The sequence below is a fragment of the Pan paniscus genome, chromosome X, assembly GCF_029289425.2.
Source record: "Pan paniscus chromosome X, NHGRI_mPanPan1-v2.0_pri, whole genome shotgun sequence".
In the NCBI taxonomy this organism is placed as follows: Eukaryota; Metazoa; Chordata; class Mammalia; order Primates; family Hominidae; genus Pan; species Pan paniscus.
The window spans coordinates 3533971-3556658 of record NC_073272.2 but is presented as its reverse complement, the minus strand read 5'-3'; the positions used below and the strand labels follow the sequence as shown (position 1 = coordinate 3556658).

The 22688-nt window shown below is 40.2% G+C and overlaps 1 protein-coding gene across 1 annotated transcript; it reads right to left on the bottom strand.

Annotated features, from left to right (window-relative positions):
- Positions 1 to 367: 367 nt before the first annotated feature.
- LOC129395370 (sperm protein associated with the nucleus on the X chromosome C-like) lies at positions 368 to 1348 on the bottom strand. Its single transcript, XM_055106622.1, has 2 exons — positions 1277 to 1348; positions 368 to 628 (listed from the first exon to the last, which is right to left on the bottom strand). Exons 1-2 carry the CDS (start codon positions 1346 to 1348, stop codon positions 368 to 370), a joined length of 333 nt encoding a protein of 110 aa, XP_054962597.1.
- Positions 1349 to 22688: the final 21340 nt, after the last annotated feature.

The window sequence follows — 22688 nt, the reverse complement described above, 5'->3', positions numbered from 1 at the left end:
TTACTCTTTATAAAGCATATATTTCTAACCTAGGAAAATATCAGATGGAAAGGGGATGGGAATACCTTCGATATGTGCATTCAGCAGAACTATGTGCTGCCGGGTACAGTTGCGTGAACATATACACATCTCCACTTCCTGTGAGATAAAATTTTAAGAAGGAAATTTTCTTTAGGAATCAGTCCTCCCCCAGGCCTTATTTACAATGTCTGGCTTACTGTCCACCTGTGGGTCTGTCCAGCAACCCTACAGGACCTCATATCCCTCCCTTCTCAAATGCCTACCTCTTCCCTTCCCTTCCCCCCCCGCACCACCATCAGAAAACAGGCAGAGATATGCACAGCCATCAGCTTCTCAAACTTTATTTTCATTGCCCAAGGTTAACGGCAGCATCTTCCTTCTGGTTTGCAGCTGTTTGCACAGAAATCTGCGTGAATTCTTCCTCGTCTATTTGGAGGCGGTTGACTCGGTTCACTCGGGAGTGGTCATTCACCAATTCATCGGAGACGGAGTAACGTCTTCTAACCTCTCTCCTGTAGGAAAGCACTAATACGGTCGAGGAGTCCGATGCTTTTGATTTCTTAGGAGCGGGTTCTGGCTGTGAGTCCCCCCTTGACGTCTCTGGCATCTGTTAAGAAAACAGGGAGAGGCCAGGAGGACATTATTTTGGGTGAACAGGATAGAGACTGGATAGCACGGGGGGCTTCATGACAAGAAGGAATGCAGGTTGAGGAAGGGGTTTGATCCAGAGAAGAACAAGGTTGAATCACAGAGTAGGGATCTATGGGGAAGAAGAAGAGGAGCGTGGGTAGGGTCATCTGTTAGTCCAAACTGCACCATTCTGTAAGTTCTTTGCTATTTTGCAGACCTTGGTCAAAGTGAAACATCCCATGGGGGTTCAGGCCGTGAGAAACATCCTGCCTAACCACCTGTCCGCAAGGCGGACGAAGGCCCAACTAAAGAAACATCCCTATCATATCTTGCTTGGCAACGTTTTAAGGAACACCACAATGATATTCCAGCAGAAAAAGGGCCAAACCACCTGATGCTAAGAACATCTTATCAATATCCTGCCGGGCAGCAAGCCATACTGCCCAGGCCCCTCCCACCCATACCTACAAGCACCCCAGCCTGTAAGCGGCGGTGGGCTCTGGCATTAAGCGGGCCCACCACTTCCACAATTGTCTGCAATATTCCTGTGTTGTTGTTTGAGCCGCCCCTGCTCTGTGTGTCTTTCTTTCACCCTCGCCTTCGCTTCAAAACCTAACAATCTTACCGTCTCATTCACCTCGTTGGATTCACACGGGGTGCTTCTCTTCACCCCGCCAGCACTGGATTGTTGGCCCATTGTATACATTGGTTTGTCAATGTCTGCGGAAAGCTTTGTAGCTTTTGAATCTTCGCAGTGGCCCGGAGCTCTTCCCCTCCCTATATATACCCTCCTGGTGACAAGGCAAAGCCACACCCTTGAGCTTTGTTTGATCATACAGGCAGTGTCCCATCCAATGGCACCCCTAGGGTGGCTTCGACGTCACAAAGCCCCACTGCTGACCACTCCCTGGGCTTGCGGGCGAGGGGTGACAGGGGTGTAGAGCAAACCAAATGCTGTTGTTGTTTCAGCATCCCCTGAAGATGCATCCCAAACCGATCTGCTGCCGCTCCTCATTTCTCCATGTTTAATGTTCATGGTTCACATGGAAGTCAGAGGATGACTCCTTCAAGCCCTTCCCCACAGCCATTCCTATGAAGTGATTCATTCTTTTGTCTTCCAGCCCTCACCATGACTTAGTATTTTCGATGTCTCACCTCAAATCCCCCAAGCTAGTGTGGCTACATTTATTTATTGGCGGAGATGTGAATTATCCCATTTCCCTCCTACAGTTCCTTCACATGCACCTCGAAGAGCATTTACTTTTGGGCTACTGCCAGGCACATTTCAACCCATGTTCTTTGACCCAATGTCCATGTAGTTCTTTTAAGTTTCCTATTTCCAATCTGAAATAATGGCCTTCAGTCTGTCAAAACTTTAGTGAATAAACATTCTTTACCGTGTATCCTAGTCTTGTTTCAAATCAGGGGTGTATATTTTTTTCTTTTTTTGAAATGGAGTTTCACTCTTGTTGCCCAGGCTGGAGTGCAATGGCATGATCTCAGCTCACTGCAACCTCTGCCTCCTGGGTTTCAGTGATTCTCTGGCTCAGCCTCCTGAGTAGCTGGGATTACAGGCCTGTGCCACCACGCCCGGCTAATTTTTGTATTTTTAGGAGAGACGGGGGTCTCACCATCTTGGCCAAGCTGGTCTTGATCTCCTGACCTCGTGATCCACCCGCCTTGGCCTCCAAAGTGCTGGGATTACAGGCGTGAGCCACCACACCCAGCCAGGACGGCCATTATTAAAACCACCATTGACAAGGAAATTTTGGTTACTTCTGTAGCATACAACAATTTAACATAAAATTTATAATTCACAACATACAGAAGTTATTTCAGAATTATAAGAGTTTCCCATAATTTTGGAGCACATATCAATAACATTTCTATAAATACAGCCCAAAGAAAGTCAAACACCATTTTATATTTGACGATGCTTCTTGTATGATTTTTATACCAAATAAGACAAATATGTCTCTTTTGGACTTCAGAGGACTCATATCAAAAAATTAATGAGGAATCAAGTTAGAATTTGACTTTGGAAAGTTCGTCAAAGATAAAAAGTTTAAAATGCTTGATATCACGAAATAGGGTCATGGGTCATTGTAAAATAAGTCATTCATTTAACCAAAGCAGTAACTCAAAGATTTCAAAAAAAAAAAAAAAAAAAAGGTGAAAATCTTTATTCTTTGAGAGAGGAGGCTTAATATCCCAAACAATAAGCCCTAATTAAAAACAGGATGCGGCAAATTAAATTTGTGTCTTTGAAATTTTATAATAAAAGTTTAATCATCTTGACTATAAAATATAATTTCTATAAACCTTGTAACCTTTATCATTTTGCATGAAGGAGTGAGTTCATGCTCCAAGAAAGCCTTGTTAAACTGACACAGCAACCTAGATACTGGTTTTGCTTTAGTGTGCCTTTGATATTAATGGTTAATTCCTAGAGAAACTGAGCTACTTTTCTCTTAATATCAGCCCTTACAATCTCACATGCCCACCTCTTCCGCAATAGTCCTCGGGCCTTGAGGAGTTGAATAGTTTTAATTTCTGGCCCTGCATCTCATGAACGCAGTTTACTTTGATTAGCATCTTCTACTGGGCCTGAAGATAAGGCTGTAATTGCTGTCAGTGTTTAAGATATAGCAGAACTTGGTGTCCTTGTTAGACCCAGAAGTCAAAGCCCTATAACTCAATGGCACAAGGACTTTAAAAGCACATACAGAAAGTTACACAGATGTAATAACCTTAAGTAAAAAAAATTTTATGTTTTTTTTTCTAAGCAATGCAGAAGTTTATAATAATGACATAGGATTTATTTCAATAAAATGTAAAATCTCTTAGGCCAGTTACCAATAAGCAAAATAAAAGACCATCTGCAGTGTACGGAATATTATGTTGGAAGAAAACACTTTTTTAGACCTTTAAGAAAAAATTTGGGGCCTGTCATTGTGGCTCATGCCTGTTATCCCAGCACTTTGGGAGGCTGAAGCAGGTGGATCACTTGAGGTCAGAAGTTCGAGACCAGCCTGGCCAACACGGTGAAACCCTGTCTCTACTACAAATACAAAAATTAGCCGGGCGTGGTGGCAGGAGAATTGCTTGAACCTGGAAGGGGGAGGTTGCAGTGAGCCAAGATTGTGCCACTGCACTCTCAGCCTGGGTGACAGAGCAAGACCCCGTCTCAAAAAAAAAAAAAAAAAAATTATGAGACATGTCTCTACCCCCATGTTCTTAGCTTCAGGTCATCCCAGAAAAAAATAACAAACTGTTACAAAATGGGAGCCACTGTACTCAGTTCTTCTTCCTCAGATTGTGTAAGAACAAGCTAGCTGAACTCAATTATTTATCGTTAATACAAAAGGCAGTACGTGAACCTACTTTCCTTCTACTTTATACAGCACGGAAATGATTTCTCCTCCTGCAGTGATGACAAGAAATATATTTTTGGTCTCTGTAGTTGACATGCAAATGTACTCACTGTATCTCAAGTGAAAACTCATTAAAAGCCACTGGAATGCAATTGTGTTATCGCCCAGGAACACAGACAATAACATTCGTCATCACTCCCAATGCATTTCCATTTGCTAACACAGTGAAATCACCAACCTCACCTTCGTTCCCCTGAGGTTTCCATAGAAAGTTTTCACATTTTATTCCAGTTGATCAGACAAAAGCTCTAGGTGTCTGTTTATCACCAAGACATTTTTTAAATTTAAATTGCAAAATGCAGCCACACGATCACCTATAAAACCATGGAAACTTCTGTTTCCTAATCTGTCGAGTAGGTCTGAGTTTGTAGATATTGCTAAAAATTTCCCACCAAGTGTTCAGAATTGTTGCTTAGATAATAAATATTAGGCTAAATTAGACACATAGGAGGGGCTAATACATAAGAAAAATGACATATATCATTTGAAAATATATACTTTTCTCTAATATTTTACTCATTTTGGGAAAATAATTCGTTTTGCAAAGAGATTTCCAATGCTCTTGGTTTTGTGGGTACTCTGCAATTGTGTGTATAATAGACAGTTGGGCAAATCTTACCCAAGTTTACCTTTCCTGGCTTCCCTATTTCTACTTATGATCACTATCGCATCTTGAAGCTGGCAGGAATCGTGGTAGCTATTATTCATTTGGCAATTTTTTACAGGTTTATTGAATGTTAGTTTTGGATCAGGCTCTATTTTAGGCACTGAGGATTTACACATACCCTTGGGAAACCTCAGGGGGCAAATAAAACACAACTAAATGAATGAGGTAAGGTCAGACGGTAATGGTTGCTATAATGAAAACTGTTCGGGGAGATATTTAAATTAAGCTTTTGATCAGGAACTACTTCAATGAGGAGATGATATTTAATCTTGAGAAAGAGCTGGCCAAGTGAAGATTTATGAGGAGAGCATCCCAGATAGAGGAAACAGCAAGTGTATACAATGAGGTGCTTGACAATTTTTGATAAATGAGGAATTATCTTTAATTACCTTACAATTTTAAAGTATTTTCTTGTTTAGTGTCCATCTATATTTTAACTGATATTTGCAATTTTCTATGAGGGTAATCATATTTTAGTAGAAAGGGATTTTTTGCCTTCAAGATATTAGCCCTTTGTTACTGGTATTGCAAATACTCTCCCATTTAGTTATTATTTATGCCTTGACAAATTTTGCTCTCTTTTTAAATAAAGGTTATATGTTATATTTAATTCTATTAACCTTTTTTATGTTTCTTAGCTTTCATTATATGCTTAGAAATAACCACTCTACCTAAAGATATTTAGTAGTTAAGTCACTAGTAATTATTTATGTTAACACTTCATCTTTAATGTTTTAAAGTATTTGATATATCCTTGCATTTATTTGAGTTGAGAAACCATTTTAGTTTTTAACAAATGGTTAACTAGTAATCACAAAGAAATTAAATAATTGACATTCTCGCTGCTTATTTTATTTTATTTTATTTTTTTACTTTTTTTTTACGGGTTTTTCTTATTATATTTTAAGTTCTAGGGTACATGTGCACAACGTGCAGGTTTGTTACATATGTATACATGTGCCATGTTGGTGTGCTGCACCCATTAACTCGTCATTTACATTAGGTGTATCTCCTAATGCTATCCCTCCCCACTCCCCCCACTCCACAACAGTCCCCGTTGTGTGATGTTCCCCTTCCTGTGTGCAAGTGTTCTCATTGTTCAATTCCCACCTAGAAGTGAGAACATGCGGTGTTTGGTTTTTTGTCCTTGCGATAGTCTGCTGAGAATGATGGTGTCCAGCTTCATCCATATCCCTACAAAGGACATGAATTCATCCATTTTTATGGCTGCATAGTATTCCATGGTGTATATGTGCCACATTTTCTTAATCCAGTCTATCACTGTTGGACATTTGGGTTGGTTCCAAGTCTTTGCTTTTGTGACTAGTGCCACAATAAACATACGTGTGCATGTGTCTTTATAGCAGCATGATTTATAATCCTTTGGGTATATACCCAGTGATGGGATGGCTGGGTCAAATGGTATTTCTAGTTCTAGATCCCTGAGGAATCGCCACACTGACTTCCACAATGGTTGAACTAGTTTACAGTCCCACCAACAGTGTAAAAGTGTTCCTATTTCTCCACATCCTCTCCAGCGCCTGTTGTTTCCTGACTTTTTAATGATCGCCATTCTAACTGGTGTGAGATGGTATCTCACTGTGGTTTTGATTTGCATTTCTCTGATGGCCAGTGATGGTGAGCATTTTTTTCATGTGTCTTTTGGCTGCATAAATGTCTTCTTTTGAGTAGTGTCTGTTCGTATCCTTCACCCACTTGTCGATGGGGTTGTTTTTTTCTTGTAAATTTGTTTGAGTTCATTGTAGATTCTGGATATCAGCCCTTTGTCAGATGGGTAGACTGCAAAAATTTTCTCCCATTCTGTAGGTTGCCTGTTCACTCTGATGGCAGTTTCTTTTGCTGTGCAGAAGCTCTTTAGTTTAATTAGATCCCATTTGTCAATTTTGGCTTTTGTTGCCATTGCTTTTGGTGTTTTAGACATGAAGTCCTTGCCCATGCCTATGTCCTGAATGGTATTGCCTAGGTTTTCTTCTAGGGTTTTTATGGTTTTAGGTGTAACATTTAAGTCTTTAATCCATCTTGAATTAATTTTTGTATAAGGTGTAAGGAAGGGATCCAGTTTCAGCTTTCTACAGATGGCCAGCCAGTTTTCCCAGCACCATGTATTAAATAGGGAATCGTTTCCCCATTTCTTGTTTTTGTCAGGTTTGTCAAAGATCAGATAGTTTTAGATGTGTGGTATTATTTCTGAGGGCTCTGTTCTGTTCCATTGGTCTATATCTCTGTTTTGGTACCAGTACCATGCTATATCTGTGTTTTGGTTACTGTAGCCTTGTAGTATAGTTTGAAGTCAGGTAGCGTGATGCCTCCAGCTTTGTTCTTTTGGCTTAGGATTGACTTGGCGATGCGGGCTCTTTTTTGGTTCCATATGAACTTTAAAGTAGTTTTTTCCAATTCTGTGAAGAAAGTCATTGGTAGCTTGATGGGGATGGCATTGAATCTATAAATTACCTTGGGCAGTATGGCCATTTTCACGGTATTGATTCTTCCTATCCATGAGTATGGAATGTTCTTCCATTTGTTTGTGTCCTCTTTAATTTCACTGAGCAGTGGTTTGTAGTTCTCCTTGAAGAGGTCCTTCACATCCCTTGTAAGTTGGATTCCTAGGTATTTTATTCTCTTTGTAGCAATTGTGAATGGGAGTTCAGTCACGATTTGGCTCTCTGTCTGTTATTGGTGTATAAGAATGCTTGTGATTTTTGCACATTGATTTTGTATCCTGAGACTTTGCTGAAGTTGCCTATCAGCTTAAGGAGATTTTGGGCTGAGACGATGGGGTTTTCTAGATATACAATCATGTCATCTGCAAACAGGGACGATTTGGCTTCCTCTTTTCCGAATTGAATACCCTTTATTTCTTTCTCCTGCCTGATCGCCCTGGCCAGAACTTCCAACGGTATGTTGAATAGGAGTGGTGAGAGAGGGCATCCCTGTCTTGTGCCAGTTTTCAAAGGGAATGCTTCTAGGTTTTGCCCATTCAGTAGGATATTGGCTGTGGGTTCGTCATAGATAGCTCTTATTATTTTGAGATACATCCCGTCAGTACCTAATTCATTGAGAGTTTTTAGCATGAAGGGCTGTTGAATTTTGTCAAAGGCCTTTTCTGCATCTGTTGAGATAATCATGTGGTTTTTGTCTTTGGTTCTGTTTATATGCTGGATTACGTTTATTGATTTGTGTATGTTGAAGCAGCCTTGCATTCCAGGGATGAAGCCAACTTGATCATGGTGGATAAGCTTTTTGATGAGCTGCTGGATTCCGTTTGCCAGTATTTTATGGAGGATTTTTGCATCTATGTTCTTCAGGGATATTGGTCTAAAATTCTGTTTTTTTGTTGTGTCCCTGCCAGGCTTTGGTATCAGGATGATGCTGGCCTCATAAAATGAGTTAGGGAGGATTCCCTCTGTTTCTATTGATTGGAATATTTTCAGAAGGAATGGTACCAGCTCCTCCTTATAACTCTGATAGAATTTGGCTGTGAATCCATCTATTCCTGGACTTTTTTTGGTTGGTAAGCTATTAATTATTGCCTCAATTTCAGAGCCTGTTATTGGTCTATTCAGGGATTCAACTTCTTCCTGGTTTAGTCTTGGGAGGGTGTATGTGTCGAGGAATTTATCCATTTCTTCTAGATTTTCTAGTTCATTTGCATAGAGGTGTTTATAGTATTCTCTGATGGTAGTTTGTATTTCTGTGGCATCAGTGGTGATATACCCTTTATCATTTTTTATTGCGTGTATTTGATTCTTCTCTCTTTTCTTCTTTATTAGTCTTGCTAGCAGTCTATCAATTGTGTTGATCTTTTAAATAAAACCAGCTCCTGGATTCATTGGTTTTTTGGAGCGTTTTTTCGTGTCTCTATCTCCTTCAGTTCTGCTCTGATCTTAGTTATTTCTTGTCTTCTGCTAGCTTTTGAATGTGTTTGCTCTTGCTTCTCTAGTTCTTTTAATTGTGATGTTAGGGTGTCAATTTTAGATCTTTCCTGCTTTCTCTTGTAGGCATTTAGTGCTAGAAATTTCCCTCTACGCACTGCTTTGAATGTGTCTCAGACATTCTGGTGTGTTGTGTCTTTGTTCTTGTTGGTTTAGCTACAAAGAAGCTTCTGAAATTTTAAAAAGCCCGCTCTATAATCTGATTGGTCAGTTTTTGTTCCATCATCAGTAAGTGGTTTCTCCGTGTTTAAGCCATTTAGGCGCCAGCTACTTCGGCGTTACTAATCTGCTCGGCATTAATGTAATATGCTATCCACACACAAGCCAAGATAGTAGCAAGTTTCAAGATGGGGTACATTACATGCCAATTTGATATGACCGTGTTTATTTCAAATGCTGCCTTATCATATACTAAATTATATATTCTTGAGTCTAAATCCAGACTTTGTACTGTGTTCCTTTTAGCTATTGCTCTTTGCCAATACCAACTGTTTTGTTTTTTCTATCTTTATAATGGCATTGATGTTGGGACCGGTCTTCCCTCATTCGTCTTTATCAAAAGTATCTTAGTATCACCTATTATTCCAGGTATATCTTTGAGTCCTTTTGCCAGTGTATTTTTAAATAATATTTTGATTGGAACAGAATAAAAATTATAATTACATTTACATAAAATAGACATTTTTACTTTGATTATTCCTAAATACATTTTGTTGTTGTTTACTGTAATACATATGCCCACTTTTTACCATACTGAACCTCTAATTAGTTCTAAAAAGATATAGAATGAATTTTCTCAGATTTTCTCGGTATATAAGAATGTAATCTACAGATAATTACGTATCTTATAAGGAATTACACATTGTTATTACACATATGTGTATATTCATTTGTTTATTTATTTATAGGAACTGGAGCTCATATATTTTAATATGGCTTCACCACTTACCAGCTGTGATACTTTACGTCTCTTAACCTCAACTTTCTTTAAATCCGAGAGACGGTTACTTACCACACAAGGTGATCTGGACCATCAAAGGATCACATGAGTTCATTTAGACAAAATGCTTAGAACAATGCCTATCACATAATAAGCACTATAAAAGGTTTTTTGTTGCTGATGCCGTTATTAATATTATTTTATTGGCTGCAACTTCAAAAGAAAAGAGAAATAATAGTGGTGTAAGTAAACATCTTTATTTTGCTCTTTATCTTAGGGATGATAGTCTTTAGAGGTTTCTTTTACATGTTTATTTCATCTATATTTTTACATTATGAAGTATTTAAACTTATAGACATTTTGACATTTTGTAACTTAATTTATTGGTATGTGTATTAGTCCGTTCTCATGCTGCTAATAAAGACATACCCAAGACTGAGTTATTTATAAAGGAAAGAGGTTTAATTGACTCCCAGTTCAGCATAGCTGCAGAGGCCCCAGGAAACTTACAAATGATAACAGAAGAGGAAGCAAACACATCCTTCTTCACATGGCAGCAGGGAGAAAAATGAGTGTTGCGTTAGTCCATCTTCATGCTGCTGATAAAGACATACCTGAGACTGTGCAATTTTACTAAAAAAAAGAGGTTTATTGGACTTACAGTTCCACATGGCTGGGGAGGCCTCACAATCATGGCAGAGGGCAAGGAGGAGCAAATCACATCTTATGTGAATGGCGGCAGACAAAAAGAGAGCTTGTGCAGGGAAACTCTGCCTTATAAAGCCTTCAAATCTCATGAGACTTATTCACTATCAAAAGAACAGCATGGGAAAGACCCGCCCCCATGATTCAATTACCTCCCACCAGGCGCCTCCCACAATATGTGGAAATTCAAGATGAGATTTGGGTGGGAACACAGCCAAACCGTATCATTATGCCCCTGGCCCTTCCGAATCTCATGTCTTCACATGTCAAAACCAATCATGCCTTCCCAACAGTCCCCCAGAGTCTTAACTCATTTCAACAGGAACTCAAAGCCCACAGTCCAAAGTCTCATCTGAGACAAGGCAAGTCTCTTTCACCTATGAGCCTGTAAAATCAAAAGCAAGTTAGTTACTTCCTAGACACAATGGGGGTACAGGAATTGGGTAAATATAGCCACTCTAAAGGGGAGAAATTAGCCAAAACAAGGGGCTACAGGCCCCACACAAGTCCAAAATCGAGTAGGGGGGAGTCACATATTAAAGCTCCAAAATGATCTCCTTTGACTCCATGTCTCACGTCTGGGTCACGCTGATGCAAGAGATGGGTTCCCATGGTCTTGGGCAGCTCCACCCCTGTGGCTTTGCAGTGTACAGCCTCCCTCCCAGCTGCTTTCACAAGCTGGTGTTGGGTGTCTGTGGCTTTTCCAGGCACACGGTGCAAGCTGTCGCTGGATCTACCATTCTTGGGTCTGGCAGATGGTGCCCCTCCTTTCACGGCTCCACGAAGCGGTGCCCCAGTAGGGACTCTGTGTGGGGGGCTCCAACCCCACATTTCCCTTCCACACTGCCCTAGTAGAGGTTCTCCATGAGAGCCCCACCCCTGCAGCAAACTTCTGCCTGGACACCCAGGCATTTCCTTGCATCTTCTGAAATCTAGGTATAGGTTCCCAAACCTCTATTCTTGACTTCTGTGCACCCACAGGCTCAACACCATGTGGAAGCTGCCAAGGCTTAGAGCTTGCACCCTCTGAAGCCACGGCCTGAGCTGCATCTTGACCCCTTTTAGTCATGGCTGGAGCAGCTGGGATGCAGGGCACCAAGTCCCTAGACTGCACACAGCACAGGGACCCTGGAACTGGCCCATGAAACCATGTTTTCCTTCTAGGCCTCCAGGTCTGTGTTGGGAGGGGCTGCTGTGAAGACCTCTGACATGTTCTGGAGACATTTTCCCCATTGTCTTGGGGATTACCATTTGGCTCCTGGTTACTCATGCACATTTCTGCAACTGACTTGAATTACTCTTCAGAAAATGGGATTTTCTCTTCTATTGGATTGTCAGGCTACAAATTTTCCAAAATTTTATGCTGTGCTTCCCTTATAAAACTGAATGCCTTTATCAGCACCCAAGTCACCTCTTGAATGTGTTGCTGCTTAGAAATGTCTTCTGCCAGATACCCGAAATCATCTCTCTCAAGTTCAAAGTTCCACAAATCTCTAGGGCAGGGGCAAAATGTCACCAGTCTCTTTGCTAAAACATAACAAGAGTCACCTTTGCTCCAGTTCCCCACAAGTTCCTCATCTCCATCTGAGACCACCTCAGCCTGGATTTCATTGTCCATATCATTATCAGCATTTTAGTAAAGCCATTCAGGAAGTCTCTATGGAGTTCCAAACTTTCCCATACTTTCCTGTCTTCTTCTGAGCCCTCCAAACTGTTCCAACCTCTTCCTGTTACTCAGTTCCAAAGTCACTTCCACATTTTTGGGTATAATTTCAGCAATGCCCCCGGCACCAACTTACTGTATTCATTTGTTTTCATGCTACTGATAAAGACATATCTGAATCTGGGCAATTTTACAAAAGAAAGAGGCCTATTGGACTTACAGTTCCAGATGGCTGGGGAGGCCTCACAGTCATGGCGGAAGGCAAGGGAGAGTTCGTGACATCTTACATGAATGGTGGCAGGCAAAAAGAGAGCTTGTGCAGGGAAACTCTGCCTTATAAAGCCATCAGATCTCGTGAGACTTATTCACTATTAAGAGAACAGCATGGGAAAAACCTGCCCTCATGATTTAATTACCTCTCACAGGGTACCTCCCACAGCATGTGGGAATTTAAGATGAGATTTGGGTGGGGACACAGCCAAACCATATCAGTGTCCAGCAAAGGGGGAAGCCCCTTATAAAACCACCAGATCTTGTGAGAACTCACTCACTATCATGAGAACAATATAGGGGAATCTGTCCCCATAATTCAATTATCTCCACCTATTTTTTCCATGACACATGGGGATTATGGGAACTACAATTCAAGATGAGATTTGGGTGGGAACACAGCCAAACCATATTAGTATGTATCTCTAAAAAGCAACATTAAGAAAAGAAACTGCAATACTATTAAGATAGCAAACAAAAGTAATATCTCCTAAGGCCAGGCACAGTGGCCCATGCCCGTAATCTCAACATTTGCAATACCAAGATGGGCGGATATCTTGATCCCAGGATTCTGAAATTGTGTGCATATTTACTCATGGTGTAATTTACTTTCTTCTGATAGCTGTTGTATTTTCTATAAACTGGTAGTTCAATCTGAAGGCTTGATTGGATTACAGTTACAAATATTTTGTGAAAGAGCACCCTATACTACATGATGTGTCATTTCTGGACCTCTGGGAAGCAGATGTCGAGGCATAATTAGAAGTGCAAAAGATTTAGTGGGAAAAATGCCTGAGAGGATAGAGGAGAAGGGGAACAAGAGTTTTTATGATCTGCACAAAAATTCTGAAGCTTTTAAAAATATCTAAATTATTTAGGATTTGCACCCCATTCTCCTTCATGTCTTCACCTGCTACGTTTTCCCCTCAGAAACCCTTAATTGCAAATTTGAATTTCTCTGAGTTTTTGAGTGGGCTATGATCTTTGTCATTTCTAATACTTCCACATGCTGTTGGTTCCTTTGCTTGGAATATTCTTTCCATCGTGGTCAATGTGAACTCTTCATTATACTATAAGGATAACTTAAATATCATCTCCTCTAGTAAACTCACCTTCACTTACCTGGAGACTGGTTGACTGATTCTTTCTCTAAATTTCTGTAAATCCTCATATGTATGTGTAGAACAGTGCTTATCTTATGTTTTTTCACAAATTATTTATGTGTTTGTTTCCTCACTTAACTGTGGGTTAGGAAGACTGCAAATATGCTATTTCTTCTGTACATTATTCGTGGTTAGTACAGAGCTTGATCAATATTAGCTGTTCAAAAGAACGAGTACGTAATTCCTCAATGAAGTGTAGTTTCGAAGCCAGTTTCTCTACTCTCTTGCTCTCTGATTAAATATTCATCTTTCAAACTATTACCCAAACTGCATTTTAGGGACAATAAAACACTTAGTTGTTACGCACAAGGGCTCTGAAGCCAAACACCTGGAGTTAAAATCCTCTCTAAGCCACTTACTGTGTGACCCTAACCACCTTGGCCTTATTTTCTGCATCTGTGAAATAATAATTAGATTATCAATTTTATATGGTTGCTTCAAGGATTAAATGAGATAATAGGTAAGCTTTCAATAAACATTCGCTACCATTTCCAAAGATCACATCTCATAGAAAACCTTTATATTTACTTACCCCTGCATCACATGCTCCAGCTACATTAACATCACTGTTACCAATAATTCTATTCGCTGGCCGGGCACGGTGGCTCATGCCTGTAATGCCAGCACTTTGGGAGGCCAAGGCGGGCAGATCACGAGGTCAGGAGTTCAAGACCAGCCTGACCAACATGGTGAACCCCGTCTCTACTAAAAATACAAAAATTAGCTGGGGCATGGCGGTGCATGCTTGTAATCCCAGCTACCTGGGAGGCTGAGGCAGGAGAATCGCTTGAACCCAGGAGGCGGAGGTTGCAGTGAACTGAGATCATGCCACTGCATTCCAGCCTGGGCAACAGAGCGAGACTCCATCTCAGAAAGAAAACGAATCAATTAGCTCATAATTATTTATTATGTTCAATGCATACTTTAATTGATTGAGCACATATTTTGAATCAGGCACTGCTCTAGATATTAGAGATATGGCAGTGAACAAACATTAATTTTTTTTTCCTTCACGTGGCTTATATTCTGGGGAGAAGGGGCAGGCAATAAGCAAAAATAAATATGCTAAATATATACTATTTGAGATAGTATACATTGAAATGGAGGAAATAATGTAGAACGTGGGGGTTCAGGGAATGCTGAGGGGATGCTGTTTTAAATAGGGAGTTCACGTAAAACCTCGCTGAAAAGGTGATATTTGAGGAAAAAAACCGCGAGAAAATGAGGGAGCAAGTAATGTAGATATTTGAGGAAAAGCGGTTCAAAACAATAATGAACTGCTTTTCATTCAGAACAAAGGCTGAATTCTTGAAGCAGAAATGTGCTTGGCATACATAGAGAATCATGGGGAGGTCATATCGACCAAAGAAGAATAAGAAACAGGCACAATAATGGAGGCTAAAGTCACAGAGGTAGTAGGTTCCAAATGACATAAAGTGTGTTTTTTTTTTTTTTTTTTTTTTTTTTTTTGCTTTGAGCGAGCTGGAAAGCCATTGCCAGTTTTGAGTGAAGGAGTGATGTGATGAATTTTTAAAAGATCCTTCTAGAAGCTGTGTGCAGAATGAACTACAGATTGATAAGGATGGCAGCAGAAATACCAAGTAGGAGTCTATTCCAGTAATCCAGATGAGGGATAATGATGATTTGGTTGAGAGTTGTAATGTTAGAGATGGTGAGAAGTGGGCCAGCTTGAAAAGTATTTTAAAAGAGCATACAGGATTTGCTGATGAATTGGATTTGGGGTAAAAAAAGGAGAGGAGTTGGGCATAATAATAATAATAGCTAATGCATTTGCACTTAATACATATTCAACACTATTAAATTTTTAAATAAGTATTAGCTAATTTAGTTTTTAGAAACAATGAAGAAATAATTCCTGGAACATATGAGTACTCAATATTTACTAATTGAGGCACAGAGAGGATAACTAGCTTAGCCCACGCCATGCAGCTAGTAAATAGTGGATCCAAGATTCAAACCGAGACAGTGCAGCTACAGAGTTCATGATTTTAAGTACCGCATGATGGATGGATGCTTTGAAAGAATGTTAGGGCCAGGGTCTGGGATCCATGAGAATAAAGGAGGCCAGTGTTTTTGTGAGCTCAGCAGCCAGGAGCAGGAGTGGTGCTAAGAGGCCCAGGGAGATACCTGCTACCCCAAACATTGACTCTTTTCCCTGTGCAGGATGTTAGAAGCCCCCCCAAACTCCAGTAGTGTTCTACAGAGAGATAGTCAATAGACAATTTCTTAATTGGCCGTATTTTTTAAAAAATAGGCTTTCCATTTCATCCATACATAGGCATGTGCTTATTTTGCCTAAAAGGGTATAACACAATTTGTCGACCAAAATGAAATTAATGTGGAAATTTTGTTGTTTGCTGGAATGCCACATTGGGGAATTATTTCATAGTTTTGATGAGTGAGCAGATATTAATTGAGAGACATGGAGTGATCAGAGGAGGTCAGTCAACCTGTCTGTGTTTATCAGCAGCTGCTCCTTTATGTTTTATCTGTGTTCTGTGGGGCCAACCACTCAAGAAAGCTCAGGCCTTGGCTTAGCCTCTTCTCGGAAGCTCATAGGAGCTCCAGCCATTGCTGAGTGCTCTGGGCATGCTGTATCCATAGTGTACACTCACACCTGGACACAGAGCATGTCCTGGTGCCATGTATGGGGAGGACAAAAGACCCACTGTCTCACACCAAGCTCTCCTACAATTATGTTTTCCCATCAGTGTCATTATCAAACTGGGAGTGATTTCCACCTCCCCGTTTCTGGGAACATTCGTCAGTGTCTGGAGACATTTTTGGTTGCTGTAACTGGTGGGAGGTGAGTGCTACTGACAGTGGGTGAAGGCCAGAGATGCTTCTGAATATCCTGCAATGCACAGGAGAGTCTCTGTGCAAAGAATTATCAGGCTTAAAACAATAGTGCTGACGATGAAAACTCTGGTGTAGGATGAAGCCTTCCTTGTCTTAGTTTAGGTTGGGCTATTGGGGTAGGACAGATTACCTCAGAGCTTATAGGACACACAGAAATCTGAATGGGAATAGTTGGGGCTATTGGAAAGATGTTAAAGGCCGGGACAGTCAGAAGGTGATTGGCTGAAGAAGAACTCAGCAGAATTCATTTCCCTTGTCTTTTCCATTATTGCTAGGGAAAGAGAGGATGTCAAAACGTGAAGGAATAGTCACCTGGTGCAATAGTAGCCAATGAGAAAATGTTGCTGATGAGAAAATGATTACAACATATCGTAACAATTATTTTTCTAAATAAGAAGCCACAGATGTGTAGCCATTATCTAGCTATCTTCTCTCCTGTTAGCTTCAAGCTCTCTAAACACTTCCTTCCGGGAAAGAGGCAATTAATGGCACCTGCCTTAAAGTTTCTTTTTCTGTTACTTCTTTCTCTCTGAGAAACAGGATTTGTTTTAACTTGTCTCTCTTCCCTTCCTTCTCTACTAAGATCAAGTTGGTGCTATCTATGTTATAGTTTCAATGTTAAGTGAATATGAAAGTGTCTCATCACTTATACAGTCTTACATCTGTTGAGATCAAGGCATCAGTCATGTTCTCGTGGTGGGAAAGCGCGGTGGCAGGACAAAACAAGCTGCAGATTTCTGATTAACCAGGAAGCTAAAATGCAGTCCGCTGGGGAGTCCGTGCATAGGTGCCTGATCTGTCCCGGGAGGTGCAGTAAACCTAACTCTAAAACCACACTCATTTGGCCTCATGAGAAAAATAATGTTAAAAGCTTAATTTCACACAATGAATATCTATTGGTGAAGAGGTGCGAGTCTTCCACGATATAAAAAATGTATTAAAAATGGATGATTACCTAACAGAGACAGGGTTAGTCATCTATGAAATGATTCTCCAAAATAACACTGAAACGTGCGCGCGCGCACACACACACGCACACACACACACCACATACACATTTTGGGGGAGTAAACCCTTATGAAAGCTTATAAATTAAACTCTGCCAGTCATTTATATACCTACATGAGTGGTTTTATCAGCTCACCTCTGGAAAGCACATTGAATTTGCTATTTGTCACTAAAGGTAGGTTTTAACAGTGTTGATTTAAGACTGCTGGTGACAAGGAAAGATAACTAGCGGTCCTATGACTTAGATGTCTAAAGGATTCAATGAGATGGTTATTAGGGAAGCAAAGTGAAATTGTAGGACAAGCGAGTCTCCTGGCTTCTGTTGAATGAGGAAGTCAGAAGGCAGGCAGTCTGCTGAGAAATGTTCCTGCTTGTTCTGCCAGCCTGACCCAGGTTGGCAGAACAAGCAGTGGCCATAAAGACAGTTGGCTAATCTAGGGAAAAAAAGCAAAATAATTATGTGAATAAATAATGTTACACAGTTGGGGTTATTTCTATCCCTCCATAATAGAAATGGGCAAACTATGGCCATTTAAAAGACCAAGGTACAGAGTGACGTCACCAAGATGGCTAACAAGAGTTACCTGGTGCCCATCTTCTCCATAAAAAGGGACAAAAAACAAATGAACAACTATATTTTGAGTACAGTGACCGAGGAAGCACTCTGGAGAGCACCAGGGGAGTGGTGAAAACCCCACAGAGCAATGAAATCCAGGACAGCACCATAGCAAGGGGAATGAGGAAGCCTGCCTTTGCAACACCGTCTCCCCCATGGGGATCAGCTCAGAGTCAGGAGGAAATTAATCTTACAGTTAAAAGGTAAGCTAGAGAGCCACAGTAGTCCTCATTTATGCCACAAACATTAACAATCCTTGCTACAAGAGAGTCCCCCAGTCCTCACAGTCTCTGAATCCAGTTTGGAGAGTAGCTAGGAGTTTGTGTAGCTGCATTGCCTCAGAGTAGGAGTTCAACATGAGCACCCTCCGCACCAGCGACCTAAACTGCTGTGACTCAGCACCATCTTGAAATGGACCCACTAATACAGTGCATCCTGCTCTGGGGACCAGTAGCAACGGACTCTCTTCATCTCTGAGGTCCCACCGTCGTGCCACCAGGTGCGTATGGTTGCCTGCAGCATCACGACCCCAGCTGCCCAGAGCCTAGGCCAGACTGAATGACTGAGACCTTGACATCCAAAACTGCATGGCTACCCCACGCCCTCAGGAAACAAGCAGACCTGCACAGCATGCCGGGAGCATGACAAAGCTGAAATGGTGTGTTATTCATTGAACATTGAAAGGTGGTTTCTGATGAAATAGTCATTTCAATAATTCTGAGCATTTTTTTGGCCACATCTAACTGAAAAGCAACAATGCATTCAGTTTCTATGGAATCCAGGATGTTTAAAAAATGCAAATTTTATTATCAGTATAAATTGATACATAATTTATAAGTGTATTGCTGATTAAAGTAAAACAGGCAAGGTATAAACAGGCCTTCCTGACAATCAGCACTTTGTTACCGCTCAAAGTTCCCTGCGTTAATCACACTCTGAATCAAAATCAGATGCTACTATGTGAACTCAAAAGGAAGGGAACTAAAAACACAATTTCCTGAAATAACTACCAGTAAGCATCACAGCAGAAACAGTCCAGGCTCTAAAATCAGAGAAACCTGGATTATAATACTGTTCTCTGCATTTTAGCAATCTTGAGCAGAAAACCTCTCAGAGACTTACTTTTCTATTTGTAGTATAGGAATATTATCTTCTAATCCTTTAGTTTATTGTAAAGGTTAAACCATGGGACAATATATGTAAAATGCCTAGCATATAACGGGTACATGCAAATAGTAGCTACTATATAAAATCTATTGATTTGCCTTATTCTCAACTAATTTATCTTCATGTAGAATCTAATCTATACATTTAAAATAAATTCCCACAGATTGTCTTTTCCTCTTGAGAATTTACGTTTTATTATTTTTACTATCACAATTATTATTTCTTTTTTATTTTTTAAATTTATTTATTTTTATTATACTTTAAGTTCTAGGGTACATGTGCACAACATGCAGGTTAGTTACATATGTATACACGTGCCATGTTGGTGTGCTGCACCCATTAACTCGTCATTTACATTAGGTATATCTCCTAATGCTATCCCTCCCCTCTCCCCCGACTCCACAACAGGCCCCGGTGCGTGATGTTCCCCTTCCTGTGTCCAAGTGTTCTCGTTGTTCAATTCCCACCTATGAGTGAGAACATGCGGTGTTTGTTTTTTTGTCCTTGCGATAGTCTGCTGAGAATGATGGTGGCCAGCTTCATCCATGTCCCTACAAAGGACATGAACTCGTCCTTTTTTATGGCTGCATAGTGTTCCATGGTGTATATGTGCCACATTTTCTTAATCCAGTCTATCACTGATGGACATTTGGGTTGGTTCCAAGTCTTTGCTATTGTGAGTAGTGCCGCAGTAGTATGTTAATTGATCGGTTTATGATGATTTGGAGAATTGTCCAGAAACTAAACAATCCTGACATTTCAGAAAGAGTAGCTATGTTGTGAGCTACTCATTCACAGAGGACACTGCATGAGACAAGAAGTGTTCATTGTTATTTCCAGCCTCATGTTTTCCTTTTAGTTCATTGTCTTTGTCTGGGCTACTATAACAGAATACCTGAGACGGGGTAATTTATAAAGAACAGAAATCTATTTCTCACAGGTCTGGAGGCTGGGAAGTTCAAGATGAAGGCACCGACATCTGATGGGGACCTTCTTGCTGTGTCCTCAATAGTGGAAGGCAGAAGGGCAAGAGAGGAAGAACTTCCTCTGTCAAGCCCCTTTAAAAGGGCACCTAATCCCATTCATGAGAGAGGCGCCCTCAAGGCCTAATTATGTCTTAAAGACTCCACCTCTTAAAACCATCACACTGGCAACACCAAAATTTTGGAAGGGACATACTCAAATCATAGCAGGTATTGAAACAGAGATAGAGAAATGCAACTTAAATTGTTGGGAAAAAGAAGACTACATGCTATATAATTGTATTTGTGTAAACTGTATAAACAGGTAAAGCTAATATAATCTGTTAGAGTCAGAATAATTGTGACCCTAGGTGGAAAAGGCTGTGTGTGTGTGTGTGTGTGTGTGTGTGTGTGCACGTTTGTGTAGGGATTGGGAGGGTTAGTGAGTGAAAACCTCTGGGGTGCATGAAGAGGACCAGTGATGGTGATATCTTATTCTTAATCATGGTGCAAGTTACATGGGATTCATTCAATTTGTGAAAATTCAGCAAGATAAATCCTCCTAATGTGTTCGATTCTCTGTATATGTACTATATTAAATACAAACTTTTAAATACATGATCATGGCAAAAACATTATATTTATAATTACATATTTTTTAGAGTAGTTGAAAAAAGAAAGAGAACTAAAAATTATCCAAAATTCTACCTCCAAATTATAGCCAGTGCTGACATTTTATTTTATTATTCTGCTATCATTACTCTTTTTAAACAAAACTAGAGTCATGGTACATGTGGATTGTATCCTACTTTTGATACTTTATATTATTTTTCAGAAATTCTGAATGTCATGAAATAGGTTTTGAAAATCTGATTTATAATACCGATGTAGTATTGCATTATATGGATATGCCATATCTTATTTTACTAGTCTCATCTGCATAGCATTTAAATTGTTTTCATGGTTTTGTGGGGTTTTTTTTTGAGACGGAGTCTGGCTCTGTCACCCAGGCTGAAGTGCAGTGGCGCCATCTCGGCTCACTGCAACCTCCACCTCCTGGGTTCAAGCGATTCTGCCACCTCAGCCTCTCAAGTAGCTGGGATTACAAATGTGCACCACCATGCCCGACTATTTTTTGTATTTTTAGTAGAGACAGGGTTTCACCATGTTGGCCAGGCTGGTCTCGAACTCCTGACCTCAAGTGATCCGCCCCCCTCGGCATCCCAAAGTGCTGGGATTATAGTCGTGAGCCACCACCGCACCTGGCTGTTTTCATGGTTTTTTGCTCATAAATAATGCTATTATCAACAATATTGTACGTAAGTCTGTGTCTCTCTGAACATTTCCTTAAAATACATTCTTATAAGTGAAATTACTGAGTCCAGAGGTATAAATTCCTTAAGCTTTTAATAAATATTATCATTTTCCTCTCTTAAAAAATCCTGTGAACTTTTACCAGCAGTATTCAAAGGTACCAATTTCTCTGCACCATTATCATCACAAGATGATACAGTTAATATTTATCAATATTTTACTAGCTCTGTCTTCTACCAAGTTCCTTTCCTCATGTATCTCTGGAAATCCCCAAGGAATCTGTCCATGTTTCACGCATCCAGCTTGTTCTCATTTTTTATCTCAACCAGTTGTCTGATTCCAGCTTGTTATCTCCTTACTGCCAGCTCCTAACTTGCTTCCATTGCTCAGCTGCCATTCTTCCCTTTACTGTTTTTCCACAAGTATAGAAAAAGGCCTTTTCTTCAGTTCTCTACAGCGTAAGATGAGGCTGTGTTGAAACAATTTAACCAGACTTTAACAAAGGCTTGGAGAAAACATAAAAGGTTCAAATTCCAGATATGTAAAATTGTGTTGTAGTTATAGATATTCTAATACCCCTAAGCCTCAAACCTTTCAATCAAAGTCACAGGAAGTTCTTAGGTTGATTCTGACACCTTGCAATTATATCTGTAATCTCTTACTATTATCCAGCTACCATTTCTCAGGGAGCAGTTCAACTCCTGTACAGAAGAATGACCTTGAACATGTGTCCTATAACAGGTAACCATGACTCCAGCTTGTATAGATTTATTGTATCTATCTGTGTGATGGCAGTGCAGCATTAAAAAAATCTAGTAATATTCCTGCATTTAGTGACATCACATTGAAATCAACCATGGTGGGAATATTTACACTAGGGAAACTTAAAAATGCTGCAAATAAGGGCTAGTTTATTGTTTTGCTGATCATCTACACTTAAAAATATGCTGGAGAAAATGTTAACAATGCAGAGTAAACCTAAAAGGGTGTCATGGCTGTAGGCATTGCATTGTGAATAGTAAAAAACTGAGAAAATATCCTTCCACTATTTGAAAACTACTATCTGATTCAATGAAGAAGCTATTCCTCTCATTGATGAACCAGTGATGTTCCAACATATATCTTTGTTGTTTCACTTTCCTCTTACTCGTTAAAACACATACAAATATCAACCAACATTTATGTGGAAACTAAACACATGGCCGGGCGTGGTGGCTCACGCCTGTAATCCCAGCACTTTGGGAGGCCAAAGCGGGCAGATCATTTGAGGCCAGGAGTTCGAGACCAGCCTGGTC